We start from the raw sequence: 23,004 nt of genomic DNA, 5'->3' as shown, positions 1-23,004 counted from the left end.
GACCCTTGGACATACCAGATTAGTATAGGGAACTGTTTTTTTACTGATCAGATTAGGGAAGGGAACCAATTTTTCACTTGATCAGGAAGGACCAATCGGGAGCCTAATACTTATGAGAAGTCAAGGAGGGTGTAGTGCTTTAGTTAGTTAGTGTTTCCTTATAAGAGCTGAGCAAGTGCAGGGCTTTAGAAAGAGAATAGAGTGATTACTTTGAGAGTTTGAATAGTTCTAAGGGAAAAAGTGAAGAGCAGACTTTGTTGAACTTGGAATAGTTTAAACCTGTTTAGGCGGTGCTGCCCGACGCTGCTCAGTGTGCAAAACTGCGCAAAAAGGGAGTTGTAGGGTTTTAAGAGAGAGAGATCAAGGAGTGTAGAATTGACCCAAAATGGCCAATAAAACTACAGCTTCTAGGTAGTAACCACTCCTCCAGGGACAGCCAGGCTGTTCAGTGTTAACCACTCCCACTGGTGAACACAGAGACTTCCCTTTAGCCCAAGCAAGCACTGGCCTTCTAGAAACTTCCAAACAGTTCAGAACAGCAAATCTGTAACTGAACTTTCTTAACTTCCAGAAAGTGGGAAAAAAGCAAGATTTTTTTTTTTTCTTTTTGTTGTAGTTTAAAGGTAGCAGAGATACACAAGCAGCAAAATAATCACAACAGTGCAATAAATGACCCCACACTTGAGTGCTAGGCCAAAATCAGGTAAAATGCAGTTTTTAGAGAAAAAAAGATTTTAAATTAAGTGCAACACAGGAAATGCAGTAAACCGGCTCTAGATGTGTTCCAAGTACTGTTACTGTTACAGATATAAACTTTAGCAAGCCGGAAAATGCCAACAAAATAGGCGGCAAAGCAGTAAAACTTAACAAAAAATCAGAAGAAAATACTTAAAATCACTGGCAGGTTGCCCTCAATTGGCCTGAATTCCAAAGTCTTGGGTTCTGCGTCGGTTGCTGTCTCCTCTTCCATGACGTCAGGTCATGAGGGGTATAAAACAAGCAGCCAGCGCGATTTTCTTTAGTCTTTCTTGCCGCACGGTGCCCGAAGCAGAAGCATTTTGCAAGTGCCGGTCAGCCGACTCCTGAAATATTCGAGTTTGAGTTTCAGAACCGAAGTCTTCACTAAAGGTAAGTACCCCGTTGGGGAAACTTTTTTCTTGTTCCATACCGATGTCAGAAAATGTTAATAATTATATTACTTGTAGGAAGCAAATACCTCATAAGGATTTCCGTTTATACTGTATTCCTTGCCTAGGCCCTGATCACAACGTGCCTGGCTGTCGGTTTTGTGCTAGATTTAATCAACGCACTATTAAGCCTCATTTTTGCCTCAAAGTATTTTGGAAACAGATTTAACTACCCAGAAATGTCGTCGGATAGCAATCCAACTAGCTGAGTACATAAAAAACGCAAAGAAAAGGACAGACAGTCTAGGTCCAAAACCGACTAAGCTTCTCCTAAAACAGTCACCGGTACTCATTGTGGCGCTTTTGCAGCCCCTGATACCCACTACGTTCGAGTCGCAGGCCCCTACCCGAGACCCATGTGCAGTCCGGCACACTGCGAGATACTCAAAGTATTGGACCCACGGATGTATCTCCCTCTGATGGGTCCGGAGCCGCTGAGCAGGCACCGGCTTCTGAGGGTGTATTCAGGCCTCAACATTTTTATATCAAACCAACAGCTGCAAAACCAAAGACAAAAGCAACTTCTAAAACTAAAAAAAACTGACGCATGAGCCACGTGCACAGGCCGCTGTGCCTAAAAAACAGATGATCAAAATGGCTGAAGACTTTATTACCGTGATCAGGGGTTCCCATCCCCCTCCTGATAAGAGGCTTTGGCAGGACACTGATTATGAATCTTCAGATCAGGTTTCTATTTCTTCCGATTCCTCTTCTCATCAGGACTTCTCTATTACCTCCCTATGAGGATTCAGATGCAGAGGAGTCTGTGCCATCTGCTTCACCTCCTGAGGATTATTCATTTGGAGAAACCTTGCATACTTTGAGGGAGCATTTTCACTGGGAGAGTCAAGATTTCTCAATCAAAAAAGAGGCTCAGGGATTTCCTTCTTCTCCCTCAGCACAGGCCTTTAGCCATACCCCGTTTTAGACATTGTGGATAATGTGTTTTCAGAGTCAAGCTTGACCCCTGACTCCTTACCTCTGGCTCCCAGCAAGCCTGACAGATATTATGGGGTACCTGACTCGCACAAATTTTTATTTAGAAACCCTGCTGCTGATCCTGAAACTATTTCACAGGGTCCAAAGGGAGTTAAGGCCTCAACAGCAAAAAATCCTACCCCCTCTGACATATTCAAGGGCACTGGATAGATGGGGGGGGGGCTTTATACATCTGCAACCTTGTCAATTAGGGCCGTAAACTGCCAGTTTCATATGCTCAAGTATCAACAACTTGTTATGGGATTGCTGAAACAGAAAATGTTGATTTCTGAATGTGCAGAAAATAAAGAATTGCAAGAATTATTGCATGCAGCTGAATAGGTTGGAAGGCATACTTTGCAGTGTGGTTTTGATTCCTTAGAGGCCTCCTGCAGGGCCGCAGTTACTGGATCTGTGATTAGGAGGCATGCCTGGCTAAAAGAGCAAAATTTGCCTGATCATGTTAAAGCTAAATTACTGGATGCACCTTTACAGCATGATACTCTGTTTGGTATTAAGGCAGAAGAGGTTTTAAAGAAAATGGAAGACAAAGCAAAGTCTATGTAAACTGTAAAATACTTCTTACAAGTGCAGCCACCAAGATTCAGTAGACACTGGCCTACACAAAATTGGTCCTTTCCTGTGTCAGAGCTCAAAGGGGCGAATCCAGATGCCCTAAGGGTTCCAGATACCAGGCACAAGATTCTTACTGGTCAAAGCAATGGGGTGCTTCTACCTCCAAATTTGGAGGAGATAAAGCGCAAACCTACAGAAAACCGTCCCAATGACTTCCCTCTGCCTTCACCGAGCACTTAACCTTTTGTCAGCACCCTTAGGGGGAAAATTAGCACTTTTTGCTCAAAATTGGCAGTTAATAACCCAGGACAAGTGGGTGCTAAACATAGTATCACAGGGATACAGATTCCATTTCCATACTCTGCCAATGGCAAATGGTTGGCCGGATCTGCCAAAAAATCAATGAGCAGAGGCACAGAAACAGGTTACGTCCCTCATGGATATGGAGGCCATTCAGCCAGTACCAGAACAGGAAAAATGATAAGGTTTTTACTCAAGACTGTTCTTGGTACCCAGAAAGGACAAGGCCTGGCAGCCAGTACTGGATTTATTGATTTTGAACACATACCTGGACATTCCAAAATTCAAAATGCTGTTTTTGCAGCAGCTTCTACCCATGCTGGGCAAGAATGCTTGGCTGGTGATATCAGACCTAAAAGAGGCATACCTGCTTTTCCCAATAAGGCAATCGTGCAGAAGATACCTCAGATTCAAGACTGGCTTAATGCATTACCAATTCTCTGCACTGCCCTTTGGCTTATCTACTGCGCACAGGGTCTTAACAAAGTGCCTGGCACCAGTAATTGCTTTTTGCAGACAAAGATGTATACAAATATATCCTAACTTGGACGAGTGTCTCATTCAAGCAGAAAACAAGGACATTCTTCAACACCTGGCGTTTGTGAAAAGGCTTCTAACATGCCTAGGGTGCACATTAAACGAAAATAAATCACAGCTTGTACCCTCTCAAAAGATAATATTCCTTGGTGCAAGCTTGAATACAACTGCCCCAGATGGCTTGCCTCACTCCAGACAAACAAAGGCAACTGACTACTTCAAACTGATGGCAACAAAAACGCAGTTATCTGCAAGACAAGCTCTGCAGGTTTTGGGCTTCATGGCATCCTGCTGATTCTGTATGCAAGACTGCATGTGAGGAAACTTCAATGGTACCTAAAATGTTTATGGAGTCAACATTGTCACAGTCTGGAAACAATGATTCCTCTCATTCCCTGCCTACAACAGGAGTTTCTATGGTGGGCAAAGGCATGTCACCAAAACATGGGACGGGCCTTCACTCTACCCCCTGCCAGCCAAATCTTAACAACAGATGCATCAGATTATGCCTTGAGGGCCCACATGGCGGGAAGATGCATTCAGGGCATATGGACCCCAAAACAAATGCATCTACATATCAACCAAAAAGAGATGCTAGCTGTTCAAAATGTCCCGACAGCCTTCAAGAACTTAATTCATCCAGGACAACTACTGATAAAGATGGACAACACCATGGTTATGTGGCATGTAAACAAGCAGGGGGGCACGCCCTCAAATCCCCCTTTGCAGATTAGTCATGGCACTGTGGGACACAGCTTTGACTTACCAAATACATCTTCAAGCTCAATTCCTGCCAGGAAAACAAAATACTCTGGCAGACTATTTAAGCAGAAACCTTATGGACCCTCATGAGTGGAAACTAGATCCACAAGTCTTCAGCATGATGACAAAGAAATGGGGGAGCCCATACATAGATCTATCTGCCTCTCCTTGAAATTATCAATTGAAAAGATTCTGCACAAGGACTTATCACAGACCAGCATGGAAAGTGGATGCTCTTATCCTTCAGTTGGAAAAACCTTTCAGTTTACGCCTTTCCTTCTCTGCCTCTTCTTCCCAGGGTACTACTAAAAGTCAGACAAGAGAAACCAAAGATGATACTAATTGCCCCGCACTGGCCCCACAAATACTGGTACCCAATCCTAAGGAACTTGTCTCAATACCCAGCTTGGATCTTACCTCAAAGACCTCAACTACTATCCCAGCAAAACAGTCAGATCCCGCACAATCAACTCCAGACACTGAACCTGGCAACATGGCTGATCATGTTGTTATACAAACAACACCTCTCAGTAAAGCTGTGATGGATGTCATTTTGGAAGCCAGAAGGCCTCGTACTAGAAAATCTTATGCTGATAAATGGAAGAGATTCTGTGCTTGGAATCAAGCACAAGGAACTGATACAGCAGAACCAAATATTCCTCAGATGATACAATACTTGACTGAGATGCTTTACAAAGGCCTATCTTTCTCATCAGTTAAAATCCATGCCTCTGCCATTTCGGCTCATTACAATACAGTGCCACCAATCTTTTCTCATCCTTTACTAGAACAGTATCTTAGAGGAGCCAAAAATTTAAGGACTCCTAGAAGATCACCAATACCTGCATGGGACCTCAATTATGTGTTGGAAAAGCTCACCCTGTCTCCATTTGAACCAGCTGCTGATATAAAGTTCTTATCATGAAAAACAGCTCTGCTACTAGCAATTACTTCAGCAAGAAGAGACTCAGAGCTACAGGCCCTCATGGCTGTGGAGCCTTTTATCATATTTTACCCAGACAGGGTGTCTCTGAGGACAAATCCTTCATTTATGCCTAAGGTGGTTTCCAGTGTGACTCTTAACCAAACTATTAATCTGCCAACCTTTTATCCAAATCCGCAGAACAAGGGGGAGAGAATTCTGCATTCCTTGGACATACACAGACAGCTAAGATTCTACATGAGCAGGACTAAAGATCTAAGATAAACTGAGCAGTTACTAATGACATATGCTGCAGGATCAGAAGGAAAGGCTATTTCAAAGTAGACTATTTCAAAGTGGATAAGCTACTGCATTTGTTTCTGCTACTTACACCATGGCAAACCTGTGCCAAGGGCATTAGGTCTCATTCCACCAGAGCTGCAGCTACTTCAGCAGCCTTTCTCAGAGGAGTACCAACCAAAGAAATTCTAGAGGCTGCTACTTGGAGTTCTGTTCACACCTTTACAAAGCATTATCATTTGCCTCTCTGCTCTAAGTCCAGGACAGGCTTTGCCACTGCAGTTATTCAGGGCCTTATAGCCACACCTAATGCCGTTTAGCTCCAGCCTCCCATCCATAGCTTTGGGATTCTACCCAAATGTAATGACTGCAACAGTGAAACACGAAGAACATAGTACAGTTGTGTACACTTACCATAAATGTAGATGTTCGAGCGTATTAACTGTTGCAGTCCAGGTTACCCGCCCGCCATCCCCCTTTCATTCTGGAGTTTCTTTCCTTCTCTATCTTCTACAACCTATGTGGTGTATTTGCTTGTAGATGAAGGTAGTATTGATGCATGTATATATAGTTTTTATATATATATTTTTGCTACCTTTTTGGGGGGGCACCTGATATCTGGGGCAAGAAAAACTAAAGAAAATGGCGTCGGCTGCTTGTTTTATACCCTTGATGACCTGACGTCATGGAAGAGGAGACAGCAACCGATGCAGGACCTAAGACTTTGGAATTCAGGCCGACTGAGGGCAACCTACCCGCAGATTACCCAAATGTAATGACTGCAACAGTAAATATTTTATTTATTTTATTTTATTTTACATTTGTTAACCGGGCTAGTCCAGCTGGATACAAGTCCATTTTCAGTGGAGGCCCGAGGAGAAAAGCTCCGCTATCTACTACATGGTCACAAAAACAGTACATACAAAAATATCACAATGGTTATAAGTCAAGTATGGATATAAGTCACAAGTAAGAAAGGCAGTAGCAACAATTTCAGGAAGTTTATAAAGAAGGGGATAGAAAGACAAGGTAATTATTTAAGTACAGAAGTGGTAAGAGAAGGGAGAGAAGAATTAAGTTTTTTTTTTTAAAAAAGTTAAGATGAGTGTTATTAGAGAAGTATTGTTATTTAGTTGACAGGAAAAAGAAAATAAGTTGAAGAAATATATTTGGGAGAATCTATGTGGATTGAAGGAGGAGAATAGAAGGTCATAGAGGAGCTAGATCAACTGGGATTGATGCAAGAACAAAGCCAGTGTTTAGTAAGAAAGAGTTTCAATTTAGTCTTAAATAGTGTAATGGAAATGTGGGCTGCAAGGTCTGGAGGAAGTTGGTTCCAGATCTTACCAACTGAGTTTGAAAATATGGAATCACCTGCTGTATTCTTAGAACGAGAAGTTTGAATCAGTAGTTTATTAGAAGAGCGTAGGGCTTTTAAGTTATTGTAGGGTTTTATAAGGGTGGAGAGCATGGGTATGTTTTCAGGGTGGTAAAGGGCTTTGTGGGCAAGTGTAAGCTGATAGTACTGAATTAGGTGGGGTAATTCCAGCCATCCTAGTTTAGAGAGGTTCTGACAGTGATGTGTTTTATATGGAGAGGCAGTGGCAAATCTTGCAATGTTGTTGTAGGCTGTTGTGAGCTTATTAATGTTATGCTTGGATAGGTTAGAATAAATGGGGGAAGCATATAGTAAAGTGGAGATGAGATGTGTTCTTGCTATGGTAGTTCTTGCTTCAGTAGTGAGGAAAGTTCTGATTCTATAGAGAGAACCTAGTTTTCTATTAGTTGCTTTAATGCTGGAGTTAATGTGAAAATTAAATTTTAGTTGATTGTCAATAGTAATACCCAATAGTTTGGTTGTTTGGTCAGGAGATATAAGGGTGCCATTGTTAGAAGTAATTGTGAAATTAATAGGGGGAGATAGGTGTGTAGGTGAGAAGAGGAGGAGTTTAGTTTTTTTAGGGTTTAAGAGGAGACAGTGGTTAGAGAACCATTGCTCAATAGTAGTGAATGTCTTTTGGGTAAGGTAGTGAAGGTCAGCTTGGTTTGTGGCAGAGCAAATGATGGTGGTGTCGTCAGCATACTGAATGCAAGTAGTTAGGGGTGTGGCAAGATACAAGTCATTAATGAAGACGGAAAATAAAAGAGGACCTAAGATGGAGCCTTGAGGGACCCCTAAGGTGGTGGGGAGAAGTTCAGAGAGATTGTTGTTCCATAAAACAGCCTGTTTACGGTTTTGAAGGTAGGAAGTGAACCAAGTTAAGGCAGGGGTGTCAAGAGAGTGATTTTAAGCGATGAAGAAGGAGTTGGTGATTCACCATATCAAAGGCTTTAGAAAGGTCTACAAAGAATGCTGATGAGAGAAGATTGCTATTACGGTTAATATTAATGGAGTCAGTGAAGGATATTAAGGCTGTGGTAGTGCTATGGTAAGGGCGGAAGCCATGTTGGCAGTTAGCGAGGAGATTGTTAGAAAGGAGGTGATTTAGTAACTGTTTGTGGATGCATTTCTCCATTATTTTTGCAATAGGAGATATCAGTGCTATAGGGCGGTAGTTAGAGTATTCAAATGAGTCGCCTCCTTTGAAGAGGGGGATGATGTGTGAGATTTTCCATAGGGAAGGTATAGTATTTTCGGTTATGGTTCTGTTTATTAGTAGAGAGATTGGGTAGGCAACCGCTTTGGCACCTAGCTGGAGATATTCAGCTGGGAGTTTGTCAGCTGAAGGGGCAGAGGCTTTAAGTTTTTGAAGTAGATTTAGAATATAGGAGGTAGGTATGGGTTTAAGTTGCATACGTGGAGGAGTGAAGCTTGGGCTACCTAATAAAGTGGGGTCAGGGGTTTGTTGGTTGGCCAGATTAAGTATAGTAGATGTAAAGAAGTTATTAAAAGCATTAGCTGTTTGTAAGGGAGAGTCAGGGCAGGAGCCAAGTGGATTTGGAGTTTCAACTTTTCCGGGGGACAGAAGTGTGTTAATAGATTTCCAAAATTTGTGTGGATGATGGTGGGATGATTGCTGTAGGCGGAAGTAAAAGTTCTTTTTATCTTTAATGATAGCTAACTTTGTCATGTTCCTTTTTTGTTTGAAGTTAAGGTGGTCAATGGGGTCTTTGGAGGTTCGCCACTGAGACCATGCCTTATTTCTATTAAGGATCAGCTGTTTTGTGTTGGTTGTAAGCCATTGGGCTGTTTTATATTTCATGCGGATAGATCGCATGGGTGCATGTTGGTCTGGAATAGTAAGAAAGGTTTTATTAAAGAGGTTAACAGCGTCGTCGATAGAGAGAGTTTTAAGAGGAGACCAGTTAACCAGGCTAAGATCATTTTGAAACTCTTGAGGGTCAAAGTGTTTTTTGCTGCGACATAGACGAATTAGTGGAGGTTGTTTTAGCTGAGTTTTGTGCCTAATGATGTATGTGAGAGAGTGGTCACTAAGGTCATCTGGGAGGGTACCTGTTGAATACTTTTGTTGGGGACTATTTGTAAGGATCCAGTCAAGTATGGTATCTTTATTATTGCTCTTATTTGTTCTGGTTGTAGAGTTGATGGTTTGGTGGAATCCGTGCAGGTTGATATGGGTGGATGGATTAGCTTGATTGCAAGCATTCCAATCAATATTGAAGTCACCTAGGACTATGGTTTCTTGAGGAAGATTAGTAGAAAACCAGTTAAGTAGGTTTTCTAATATGGGGGGGTTGTTGCCTGGTGGAAGATAGGTGCAGATAATATTAATAGTTTTGTGTGGGTTAAGGGAGATTTTTGAAATAATAAGTTCAGCGTTAGAGTCATATGGAGGGGTTTGGGCTGATTTCTTCACATCCAGACCAGTTTTAAATAGAATGGCTACCCCACCACCTTTTTTATTAAGACGGTCCTGTCTTAGGATGTTGTAGCCAGGGGGGATGATTTCATTATCTTTTATAGGGGGTTTGAGCCAGGTTTCGGTAAGACAGAGAATGTCAAATTGCTGGACTTCTAGAAGGGCATGGAGAGCTGGAAGTTTATTGCAAATGCTACGGATGTTAAGATGAGCTATTGAGAGAGATTTAGTAGGTTTAGAATCTGGTGTAGGAGTAGTTTTGATTTGTTGGGAGTTAGGGGGTGTTGTTGAAGTGTTTGGGCCTGGGTTGGGGTGGATGTCCCCATCAAGTAATTGTAGATTATGAATGAGGTGATTTAATTGTGAAGGCTTACAGAAGTACAAGTATTTTGTGTGTTTGAGAATAAGGTATTTGATATGTGAGAGTCTGTGATATTTAGAGTCAAGATATGTGTTGCAATATGTTAGACTAAGATGTGTTGTGAGTGTAGATGGGGGGGTAGTTTGGGTGTGTCTATGTGGAATGTTAACATTAGGATTTAATGGTTGTTCATAGTAGGTTATTAGGTAGGTGGTGGAAAGAATAGTTAGAAGAGTTAGTAGTAGGAGAGGATGGTGAGTGTTGTACATGTTGAGAAGAGTAAAAGACCGTATAAAATAGGAGAGTTAAGAGGTAGAGAGGGAGTGAGTGGGAGGGGATGACTATGGAGTAGGCGGAGAAGAGTATGTTCTGATTGGTTGCAGAATGTGGTGGGTGTGGTTATGTGGGGATAAATGTAGAGGTGCTAGGGGCGGGTGGGATTTGGGGGCAGGGAGGGGAGCGGAGTGAGCCAAGAGGCGACAGCAGGTAGACACAAGAGAGAGGAGTTCAGCAGGAAACAATCAGAGAAAGTGAAAAACAGACAGGTAAGTGAGTGAACCAGTGAGTTATTTAATGTATAGAGATAGAAATAAAGAGGAGCTGGAATGGAGGATTGTAGGTGGAGTATGAGAGGTCAGGTTAAGAAGCAGTTCAGGAAGACACTACAGTTAGAGGACAGGTAAGAAAGGTTAGTGAAGGCAGAAGATAAGCATAAGGGTGGGAGAAAGGGAATCCACAGGAGAACAGTAGTAGAGGCGCCACCTGGTGGCAAGATGTATGGTTACAGGGACAGACAGTATGGTAGAGGGCTAAGTACTGAAGGGGAGGGGGGAAGGAGTGTGTTATGCTAACACACAAGGATAGCTGAGGAAGATAGAGATAGAAATGAAGTGGAGGTATCTAATGTGGATAGGGGAATTTGTAGGCTGCTGGAAGTACAGGAGGGGTGCTTAACTCGAGATACACTAAAACAGTAAGTCTGGTCAAGCAACAGAATGTAGCATACTTTAATTCTCAAAGTGAGTCAGTGCCTCTTGATAGCACAAGATATGGGCTCAGGTTTGAGGTTCTTTTGTTCCCAGAAGAATGGAAGGCAGGAAAGGAAGCTGTGCTTTAGTTACACAGGAGACCACTCTGTTAAAAGGTAATTGGGGAAAGAGATAGTGAATGAATAGAGCTTATGAGCTGGCAGAAAAAATAGTAACAGTGGAAAAGCTTATTTAAAAACAACATTAACACTGTAATACTGGGTACAAAACATTAAACATTGAATAATGAAAACAATATGATGATTCAGAGCATACAGTAGTGTAAAATACCAGGTATATCTTTTTGCATGAAGAAACAATTGCAACAGGATAACATTCAAGTATGGGGTTCAAGACAAATGCACGTTGTAATAGTGAGCTACCATAATTGTTAGCCGTTAGTGGAATCTGGCATCCCCTATCCTATGGTAAACCACTCAAACATCTACATTTATGGTAAGTGTACACAACTGTACTTTCTGCATTTCTTTCCAGGCATTCTGAATTTTCAGTACTCTATGCTGAATACTTGTCTGTATGTAATCTGGTAACTTCAGCCATAGTGTTTGGAATGGAAGAAGTCCCAGAGCAGAGGAGCCTATAGTTCCCATATCTAAATAATTTTTAATTGTAGGCGCTCTCCCAGTTATTTTTGTTAGTCAGCTTGGCTTGTTTCCTTGATATCTTCACTTGCTCATCATCACTATTGTCTAGAAGTCCTTTTTCCTCTATGGATCATTGTTTGTTTGGAGCAGTACTGAACAGTGTTTAGTGTCGGCCCTCCTTCCTGATAGAGGGCCCAAGAGCTTAGGGAACCTACCTCCGTAGTTCTTCACACCACTGGATACAAGCCCATGTTCTTTCACACCTGCTAGGATTTTGCAGCTACTGTGTTGTCCTCCTTCATATGCAGATGTCATAGTTAATGCAGTCCCAGTGACTGCATGACCACTATTTTCATAGTCTGCTCTTTGTGACGTGCTGCTGTTTCACCTCACATTTTAGAATTGGATAGTTAGTTTTTTACCACTTCTCTGACACATTCCTTGTTTGTCAGATACATTTCTTGAAGGATGCAGTACGCAGCTGGAGTTGGCATTGATCTAAAGGCATTGGAGACCAAAATATTCTTTCCATCATTTCCCACGCATTCACACACATGCGTGCACACATACACACACATATCCCTTGGACCTAAAAGCAGTGCTGTTTGCATTGTGAACTGTGGTAGGTTGGACCATGTAGTGGCTCCTGTTCTTGTTGTGAAGCATATTCAAATGAGGGAGTGAGATGTGCGGAACCACATATTTTTGGTAATAATCCCTGTTTTGGGAGTGGTTCGAGTGTTCACCAAATGTTATCACCTTCAAACCTTCATGTCGAGAGTGGGGTTTGGCTCTGCCATCCTGCAGGGTAACCTATCCTCTCCATAAATTTTTCCCTCATCCCTTCTTTCAGCTTTGGGAGTCATCCCATTAGGTATGACTGCAACAGTGAAACACGAAGAACATAGTACAAATGTGTACACTTTGCACATGTATTCGCTGTTGCAGTATTCTTTCCCTCCCTCCTTCCCCTCTTGTCCCATAGGATTGGTGTGGATATTCTCATCTGTACTTCCAGGTTGTTCTGTCCTCCTCTCTATATACCCTGGAGTTTCTGAGCTTAGGCCTCTGACCTTAGGGAGCTGTTAGAGGGCCGCCTATCTTATCGGGCAAGAAACCACTAAGGTCATGGCACTGGTTGACTCCCTTTGTACCCAGGTGCCTTGATATTGGTCAGGGTATCCACCAGCTTCAGGAGGAGGAGAAAATGTTATGGTAGTCAAGCCAGCCAAGGGCTTCCACAGCAAGAAATGCAATCAGTTATGACTGCAACAGTGAATGTAGTGTTTGTATTGTTACAATGTTTTTGTCTGGGCTGAGACTAAAATTAGTTAATTGTGATTAGTACCCTACCACAGTTAAATTCAAATAATTAAATAAAAATAAATAAATGCAGCCTGGTCAAATATTGCATTCATCCCAGCTGAACATCACCACTCTGTAGGTTTACACTCTCAGTGGTTCATTATAGCTAGGCACTGTGTCTTGCATGTTGGCTGATAGTGGTTAATAAATGATTGTTTGGAGCACTGAACATGTTTAACCACCTGCAACATGATAGCTGCTTTTTTCTGACCATTGATCGTCCTCTTTGGTATCGGAGGTGGGGAGTAGAAATGCTGCATTTGAGGGTAGTGCCTTGAAAGTTGTTGGGGCAAGGAGGCCAAAAAGAATGTTACAAAAAAAAAAAAGGCATGAGGAGTGTAATGATGTGAGGTAGTGCCAGCATAGCTACCTGGAGTTTTGTAAAGAATTATATGTCATTTGTATATCAAACTGTTTTGTACAGGTGCCTGTACTGAAAATGTATTTGTAAAGCTGCCTGTGTTAAAAGTGTACCAATAGTGGGTCTTGCTGGACAGAAAAGAAATACACCTGCATGTCAAACTGTTTTGCAACTGTTGAAATTAATATATTTTAACAGAAGCTACTGGAAGAGAAGAGGTTATTCTCAGTCCAGCTAACTTTGAAAAATAGTCTGAAATTAAATTACCTGGTTTAGGCCATAGAGATTGTATCCCTTAGTTCTGACTGCAACCAGAGATGGAATGTTTGTGAAAACCAGGACTAGGAATCCTACTGTATTGTCCTTAGGGGTGAACTAATTGCTACCCTGGAAGGGTGGAAGTGTTTGAAATGGTTTTATAGCTTCCATGTGCTATAACGCATCTTAGCAAAGCTTTCTGTGTGTGTGTGTTAACACACACGTTCTAGATTCTGGCTCAGTTTCTAGTAAAGGGGTAGTGTGAGAACCAGAAGTTAGATGACCCAGATGTATGTGATGTGATGTAATTCTGTAAGCCAGCACTGAAATGATGTTTCAATACTAGATGAGACAGAAGTCTCAGAGCAGTCTGTCTGTGAAACCTGACATGGATGACTACACACCCACATCATCTTGCCTCACTCTAGTAAGTGAACCAGGGAACAGTAATTCTTTAGATCAATTAGGAAAATGTAGTGTAATTAGTTAAGTATTGTTTATCTGTGTGTGTGAACTTTTCCATCAGTGTTATTTTCAATATATCCTGTGCCTGAAACTCCGATGTTTATTGTAAGTAGGTATTTAGTATTTTCATGTTGTTTTATTATTTATTAAATATATTTAAACTTTTTATTATAGCTGGTCTTTTTAAGAAAATTTTAACCTTTGAGAGTACTTGCATTTATTTCGTGACACTGTGGCCACTCCTAAAAGCCTTGCTGCATACTACCAATTGTATTAGTATTAATTTTACTTGATATAATTGGTACCCTTATAAGAGCCTTAGAGTGGCTGGCTTTGCAGTATTATGGTGCCGGTATCTACCTTATAGTCTTGGGAGAAAGGACATAGCTGGTAAATCAATGCCAGCCTTTCCCGAGGGGGGGGTGGGAGGGTGAGAAAATCAAATCTGTGTGTGTCAGCTATTTGGAGCATGGTCTCAGAGCACTGACTTCACAGAGAGGGTGCTGGAGGACTTGGCTTAGAACACACTGTTGAGGACTCAACTGTACAGCTGTGGTCAGTGTGGAGTCTTACTTGGGGCCTGGTGAGAGAAGGAGGGGAGACCCAGCCCCCCAGGATGGGATTGTGTTCCCTGTGTGCTCTTAAGGGAAGTTCTGCATGGTGTAGAGAGCTGCATCTGGAAGTACTGTATCTATTTTTGCTCCAGGTGAACATCCCTTACTGGTGTCAATGTTGAGGATTGATGCTCCTGGATTACTGGCTCATAGCAGGAACTTCACAATGAGATAGTAGTGACATGAGAAAATAACTATTGAGGAGTACACCACATCAAGGCTAACCTAATGTTAACATGACACCTGAACCCATATAAAAAATGGGGGGAAAGGCAGTTGATAATGATGAAGACTTAGAGTGCATTTGCCTGGTTCTTGTGATTTTTGTTTTTTTGTCATTTGGCTTACTCTGATCTCAAAGCCTCATTATTCCTTGGTGGACTGCTAGATATGATGCATTTCCCGTTGTCTCAATAGACTTATGCTTGCTATTGGGAATCCTTCATTTGACTGTGTGTTTGAATGGATACACTTTTCATTCTTTTTTCCCCCCACAAGAAGGCCTAGTTGGCCTATGCCTAAGGCCGGCTATGGTGGGGGGAGGAGGCAGCTAACACTCTTCCTGTAATAGGAAGATTGTTTTCGGAGACAGCCTGCAGGAGTTTGTTGGCATTGTAGAATCGAGCATTTCCTAGAAGAGAAAAAAAGGTACAGATAGAAGAGCTACATACCTCTCAACCTCCAGATGAGAGAGAGAATCAGGGTCAGAGGACCTTAAAATCAGGGGCATCTAATTAGCATACTATATGCATAATCAAATTAGCACATTAATGTAAACACCCACACATGTTCTGTTGCACACGCCCACACACACGTTCACTTACACAAAGGTAGGGCTTTATTTGAGAACTTTTTATTAAAAACAGAGTTATATACACACAAGCTCATAATACAGAAATATTCACATTTTCAGATAGCTAAATAAAATTAAAGTAATACATGGCCCATACCACCCTCACACCCCAGCTGTTCCATTTTTTTATGAAGGCAAGAGCTGTTTTTCAAAAGATAAATATTTAATATAGACGCAGTATACAAAAATCAGTTTACATTCAGTAGTCCACCCTGCATAGACTATTGACTACAGGTCTATCCATGTAATTTTCCCATGGTTAGATGCAGAATGCCAGAGTAAAACTGCCTTGGCAAGAAAAGTCAATTTCTGCATTTGATGCTGTGGAATTCTAAATAAAGCCAAAAATAATGGAGGGGGAAAGGAGTAGAATCAGTGACAGTTTATAAATGTTGCCGTCAAACTTAGCTGATAGATAACAGGTTTTGTATTGGCAACAAGATTAGAAAGTTGAGATTTTGCATTATCAACATGCATGTTCTTAAAGATAGGAACTGTGGTACTTGCATTTATTAGTGACTGTAATCCCAGCATCAACAGCACATATGCCATTATTTGCCACATAATAATAAAAAAATAATTCATCTCTCAACAACTTTGCTCAAGAACTCTGGGCAAAGCCCAGCATAATGATGGGGGACACAAATATAATATTTTTTTAGGAATAGCTTCTAAATATTGCTCTCATAAGATTTTGCACAACAACAAGCTTACAAAGTTGACAGAACAACAGATCTTGCATTAGCATCAACATATACTGTATGTCCATATAATACTATGCTCAGCAACTGTTATATGGATATATAGATGCATTTCAACTGCTAGACTCTTGTTCCCAGAGGCTTTGCCTTTCATGATGTACAGATTTGACTAACTTTATATTAAACTGAAAGTTCAGCTAGCAACTTATCTGTCTTCCTTAGCCAGCTTTGGTAAGTGCCTTAAAAAGTCATATTCTGTATCTGACTGCAGCCTGCAACAATACAAAAAAAAAAACAACTCACCCAGGAATCGGTGGCTGCTCACTGTTGATCTTGTCAACAAAGAATAATGTTCACAAACCAACCACAGGCCTGGGCAAAAAATAAATAAGTAAATAAATCCTTAAATTCTCTCAGTGGCTCCAACAACCTCAGACCTCTTGTGAACAGATAAGTTGTCCAGGCAGTGTATAAATAATCCTGTGGTTCCACTGTTCTTCCCTTCTTCCAGTGATCATGACAGCAGGCAAACAGTGGCAGTCTGTCAGGTGCACCCAAATCTTCTTTCTTTAGATCAGGGCTCTCAATGTTGGACAGAAATGGTCACAAGTCTGCAAACGTACTTCTCCAGTTTAACGAACAGTAGAACAGAACATTGTTCTTTGTGTACCGGTTAATATGCGGTCAGATCTAATACAAAAAAAAAACATGCTTCTCAGGACCACTAACAATCATTACCCAGTCCAGAGGCACTAAACAGGAACTTGCTGCAAGCAGTCAGTAGCAGAACAGGAAGGCAGCTGGCAGCATACTTATTAGATGCAGCAAAGAGATGTTCTGATTGGCTAAATTGTCATAAGCCAAAACCAGAGCTCTTTTTAACTGCAGAATTTCAAAAATACGGGAATTTTAATGGATAAGTCAGGGTATGGGGCTGTATTTTAACTGAAAAAAACGGGTGCACTCAGGAAATTTGGGATAGTTGAGAGCTGTGAAGCTAATTATTCTTAATGTCCTGGAGCTGCTGCAACTTAAGTGCAAGAATAATTAGTAAGAAGGTGCAGGAGAAACCCCATTGCATGGTGTGTGTGAGAAGTCCCTAACAGAAAGCTTTCATGAGCGTTTTCATTGCCGTTTGTATCAAGGATGCAAGACTTTGCTCATTTTTTAGTTCTGGATGTTTGACTACACATAAATCAATCCCTATTTATCTGTACCAAACTGAAGGTTTTCAACTAGTTTAAGTGAACCAGTGAGGGAAGGACATTTGTTAATTTGGATGGGTTACTCATACCTCTCAACTGTCCCTGATTTTCAGTGATGTCCCTGATTCTGACTCCTATTTTATGTCTGTCCCTCCTAATTTGTCCCTGATTGGTTAAGAGCTATGGATGTACAGACATTTTCTTGGTTGCATTTTGTTCTAAAGTCCTTTTTTATTTTTGCACCTGCTGTAGCCTTGATTTTAGTTTCATTTTGTTATCTTTGCACCTGTGTGCACTAAGCAGCAGCATTGCTGTCTTTTTCTTGCTTTGAAAGTACTATTTTTGTTTTTTCCCATTATGCACAGTGATTGTGCACTAGCACACATTTGAAAGTAAACTGTTCTTTCACATTAAAGTATTGTTTACTCGCAGGTTGCCTTTGTTCATTTATATGGGACAGCACTAAGTTCAAGTACAAGTTAGGTCTAGCTCCAGTGGTACAGGTTTTGATTCCCTGAGCCCTCATTTGGCTACTGGGTAACCTTGAGCAGGTCACTTAACCAGGCATTGCTCCCAGCTCACTTCTAAAAAAGGGACTGTATGTCCAGTGGGTCTACCTGGTTAACGAACAGGTATTGTTGTTAAAATGTGCTGCTGCTTTTAGATGTGCATCAATCAGGATTTCTCTCGGAATGAGCATAAAACCCAGTTTGGAGTGGCTAGCAGGAAGGATGTGAGTTTTATAATATTAGAAGGCTCTGACTGTATTCTCTGTTTTTTAAAAATGATGGATGACCAGTTTTGAAGAAGTCTCATAGCAGCCTGTTCAAAGTTCAAACTAAGTTAAGAACTGTGATCTTAAATTATTACTTACTTTTAACTTTATTGCTTTGAAAATTTTCAGTCTTGTTTACTTAAATTTGAGGCAAACACGTGTGTGTGTGTGTGTGTGTGTGTGTGTGTGTGTGTGTGTGTGTGTGTGTATATATATATATATATATATATATATATATATATATATATATATATATATATTTTAAGTGTATGCATGTCTATAAATCATCTTCTTTCGGCTGTTCCCGTTAGAGGTCGCCACAGCGGATCACCTGTTTCCATTTCTTCCTGTCCTCTGCATCTTGCTCTGTCACACCAACCACCTGCATGTCCTCTCTCACCACATCCATAAACCTTATCTTAGGCCTTCCTCTTTTCCTGGTAGCTTCATCCTTAGCATTTTTTCCCAATATACTCAGTATCTCTCCTCAGCACATGTCCAAACCAACATAATCTTGCCTCTCTGGCTTTGTTTCCAAACCTTCCAACCTTTGCTGAACCTCTAATATACTTATTCCTAATCCTGTCCACCCTCGTCACACCCAGTGCAAATCTTAGCATCTTTAACTCTGCCATATCCAGCTCAAACACCTGCCTTTTTGTCAATGCCACTGTCTCCAACCCATGTAACATAGCTGGTCTCACTACCCTCTTGTAGACCTTCCCTTTCACTCTTACAGGTACTCGTCTGTCACAAATCACTCCTGACACTCTTCTCCACCCACTCCATCCTGCCTGTACTCTCTTCTTTACCTCTGTTCCACACTCACCGTTACTGTGAACTATTGACCCAAGTATTTAAACTCATCCACCTTTGCCATCTCTACTCCTTGCATCCTCACCATTCCTCTATCCTCCCTCTCATTCACACACATATATTCTGTCTTAGTCCTGCTGACCTTCATTCCTCTTCTCTCTCGAGCATATCTCCATCTCTCCAGAGTCTCCTCCACCTGTTCCCTACTCTCACTACAGATCACAATGTCATCTGCAAACATCATAGTCCACGGGGACTCCTGTCTGATCTCGTCTGTCAACCTGTCCATCACCATTGCAAATAAGAAAGGGCTCAGAGTTGATCCTTGATGTAACCCCACCTTCACCTTAAACGCATCCGTCACTCCCACAGCAGACCTCACCGCTGTCACACTACCCTCGAACATATCCTGTACCACTCTTACATACATCTCTGACACTCCTGACCTCCTCATACAATACCACAACTCCTCTCTAGGCACCCTCTAAAATGTTTTCTATAAATGTATATGTAAATTTGTGTAATTATGACAAAATGAGTAGATAGTGGTATCAGAAGCCATGAAATCTGAAATATATTTTGTAAACAAAGCGCAGACTCTCAAGGAATTAAGTGAAGCAGATAAAACTAAGCAAGCTAACTTAACTACATGCAATATGTACAAGGCGCATCATATATGCGACATCTACTGAATGGTTTGGAGGGACAAGTGCATCTCATAGAGGACATCACTTCTCTGGAACAGACTCTCTATCCACATAAAACAAAGTTCAGCCCTGTCCATGTTCAAGGGTAAATTTAAATGTATGAATTGGAAAGAGAAAATTTACCTCAGAATTGCTCCCTGTACTACTACTACTAATGTAAAGAGGCAGCTCCTAATTTTTTTTCGCATGCATGGGATCCCTGTTCTCATTAGGGTATAATGTATGGTATAATATAGGGTATGTATAATTATCAGCCGTGGGATGAGTAAGGCCAATCTGTAACCAAATGGGTAGGTTATTTCAAACACAAAAAGGGGAAAATTGTCTAGGTTTAAAATGGCCGACAAGGGCAGCTAGCCTAGTATTTACCTATGAACCTATATATAAATTAGTCAATAACATATTTTGTGCAACTTATTTGTTTCACAAAGTGTCATTAAAATTCCTTTTGCACTACAAAGCATCATTTTTATATGTATATTTTATTAACAAAGTTAGTTTAGGCCAGAGGAATGATGCTGTAAGATCATGGACAAAACACCTGAAACACAGCAGCTGTAGAAGTAGCTGATAAAAATAGCTGATTTCGGTTTTCCTGCAGAAGCTGAAAGGTCCAATGCTTTCATCAATTCAAAAGTGAAAAACAAAAGCATAAAAAGTGCTCTAAACATCAGCACATCAGTGCTATACAACATATTTTATTTACTTATGTAAGTGCTTGTTTATTATTATTTATTTATTTATTTTACATTTGTTAACCGGGATAGTCCGACTGGATACATGTCCTTTTTCAGCGGAGGCCCGGGGAGAAAAGCTCCAACAGAGTTACAATGTCAATTAGATACAGAAAATAGTAAATAAGATGAACAATAACAAAGAACATAGGCTATTTACATACTAGTACAAGACTACCATACAATATCTTCTGAATTTACTACTAATCATTAGAATATACATTAATAACATATTAGGGAAGACGATAGGCAGTATAATGCCATAGAGTTTGACAACATACATAGTTCATTATCACAACATACATAGTTTTTATCACCTTAGCTAGTTGGTTTAGGTTTTGGTTTATGGCACAGAGCTAGTCTGGGTTTATTTATTTGCCCTTCCCAGTCAATCCACAGGAAACCTTCACAGCACCAGTCAGGACTCCCTCATCAGGCACAAGGTGTCAAGATGTGCGATCAGCAGGAGCTGAGGTTGCAGGAGTGTGTATTGTTATTCAGAAATGAATACCAATACTGCACTGAAGTTTAATGCTGGAACAAAGCACTTTAGTGAGGCAAGAGCTACTTCACCTCTGCAGGAAAGCCAAAATTTGTGTTCTTTCTCAGTGAATTCTGTAGCTGTGGCCACTGTTTTGTTTCAGGCATTTTGCCTACAACTTTACCACAGCATTTGTAGGCCACTACTTACAATCACAAAGGACATGATTTTTTTTTTTTTTTTTTTTTTTTGCCAAAGCCCTTTCTGGTCATTTAGCCTTTGACCCATTTCTTTCAGCTGTCATCATTTCATTGTGAATATGGGACCTCCTCAGACCTAGCTCCCCCTCCCTGTTGGTGACTTCTGGCTTCCACAGTTTTAGCTCACAAAGGGTGCATCCATGCCACCACATGTTGACCCCTGAAAATGAGGCACAGTATTGATGCTGTGCAGAGACACACAGGCTCGTGGTTGCAGCCATACATTTAGTCTCCAGTAAGTCTTAGACTGGCAGTGAGTTAGTCCACATCCAACAGATTTGGCACACTGCCATTGGGTGCTTACACTTGTCCTTCACTACCAGTCTCCTCCAACAGTATTATCATTAATCAAGAGTGGTTCATATGGGCTGTAGTCAGGGCTTTATTTGTGTGTGTCATGAAAAAAATTACTACTTTCAAAAACGTGGATCTGTTTTATTTCTAGAAAATTTTGGTTGTGGAAATTAATTTTGTAATTCACTTTTGAGTCTTTTTTTCTTCTAGCAATGTATTTCCATTGGTAGGTAAGGCCTATTGGACATATTTTGCCTCTTAAAAGGTAACCTGTGGGTTTAGTTATGGTTTAGGATTTTTTTTCAGTTGCACAGGATGAAAGTGGCGGTGGAAAGAATCAAAACCATGTCTGAATAGTAAAGTTCATTTTTAGCTCACTTTTAATCCTTGTGTTTAGGAGTCAAGGAAAATGTTGACAACTTGTTGTGGATACATATCCATATAAGTGTATTTTGTGAGTGTCTTTTTATGATTTTTTTTTTCTCCCTCTCTGTTTTTGCAGGAGCAAGAAAACGAGTTGAGACAACATGAAGAATTATCTAGTATGGTTTGGATCTGTACCAGTACGCATTCTTCCACTAAAGTTATTGTAATTGATGCCAACCAGCCGGGCAGTATCATGGACAGTTTTGTTGTCTGTAATTCACATGTTCTTTGTATTGCCAGCGTACCAGGTAAGGCACAGTTTTGATGACTTTGAAACTAGACTTAGTGTGACGATTAATGTAGATAAGCGTACAAGTATAGCCACAATAGTGTATTTATTTCTTTGCTTAAATGTGTGCAGGGATTTTCTAGCATTTATAGTGATCAAGCGCAGTACTGCTATTTGTGCTGATGTGTTCTGGCTTCTTTCTAATCAGTACTATCTGGATGAGCTTTTTGTTTATATCTTTCAGCATCATGCCTGTACTGCAGGGATTCTGGTGTCTGGAAATATGTCTGTTCAGTGATCTTGGATGGTTGAACTCTATCTCTTAATCCACCTTCCCTTTATTTTTATTAATTTATTTTAACTTTGTTTTTGGTGAAATGGTAACCACTAACATGTAACACTATAAAAAAAGGAAAAGTATAACTTTTTTCACTAAAAGCAAAGATTGATTGTATAGGGTTCGGTAAAAATAAATGCAGTTTCATTGAAACTGATTACATACTGTAAAAGATGCATTGTGTCTTTGAAACATTTATAAAAAGCAGGTTAAAACTTTGTGTAAAGTGACAAGCAAACCTTATTCAGTAAGGTAATACTACAGACAGCTGATGTGTAATTAGCATTTTCTTTTCTGTATCCTTGCTGTCTCAGTTTTATAATCCTCCCAACCGTCCAGGAGAGACTCCATACTTAGTTTGAACTGCTAGTATTACTTCTTACTTTCAAATCTCTGAACAGGGTGTTGAATTAAGACCTCTACTGATGTAGCTTGACAAAGTGTAATGATACGGTTCATAAATAAGGTAGCACTCTTTATAACTTCTGTTCAAAGCAGCCACGTCATATCCTAAAAGACATATTTGTATTAATGGATTTCCTGAACCGTGCCTGTAGGCATCTGCTTGAAGGGTTTTGAGTTGTGTCCTGTCTGGTTAGTCTTCTGGGGCTGAGCATCCTAGATACCTCCTTATTCACCACTTGAGAGAGTATAGTCTTCTGCCTGTTCTGTGAAGATCGACAGGGTAAGGGGGAGTCAATAGTGTTGGGTATTTTCCTATGGCAGACAAGATTCCTGTATAGTTT

General features: G+C 40.7%; 1 protein-coding gene across 1 annotated transcript in view; it reads left to right on the top strand.

The window, feature by feature from the left end:
* Nucleotides 1-23,004, top strand: part of SPAG9 (sperm associated antigen 9) — a 2,484,778-nt gene that overhangs the window by 1,903,976 nt on the left and 557,798 nt on the right. Inside the window, exon 18 of the mRNA XM_044084932.1 lies at nucleotides 21,769-21,940. Within this exon, the coding sequence (XP_043940867.1) occupies nucleotides 21,769-21,940 (172 nt within the window). The remainder of the gene's footprint in view (nucleotides 1-21,768; nucleotides 21,941-23,004) is intronic.

This window comes from Protopterus annectens, chromosome 10.part0 (assembly GCF_019279795.1).
Source record: "Protopterus annectens isolate FY-2018-M chromosome 10.part0, PAN1.0, whole genome shotgun sequence".
Lineage (NCBI taxonomy): Eukaryota > Metazoa > Chordata > Ceratodontiformes > Protopteridae > Protopterus > Protopterus annectens.
This window is presented reverse-complemented; position numbering and strand designations above follow the sequence as displayed.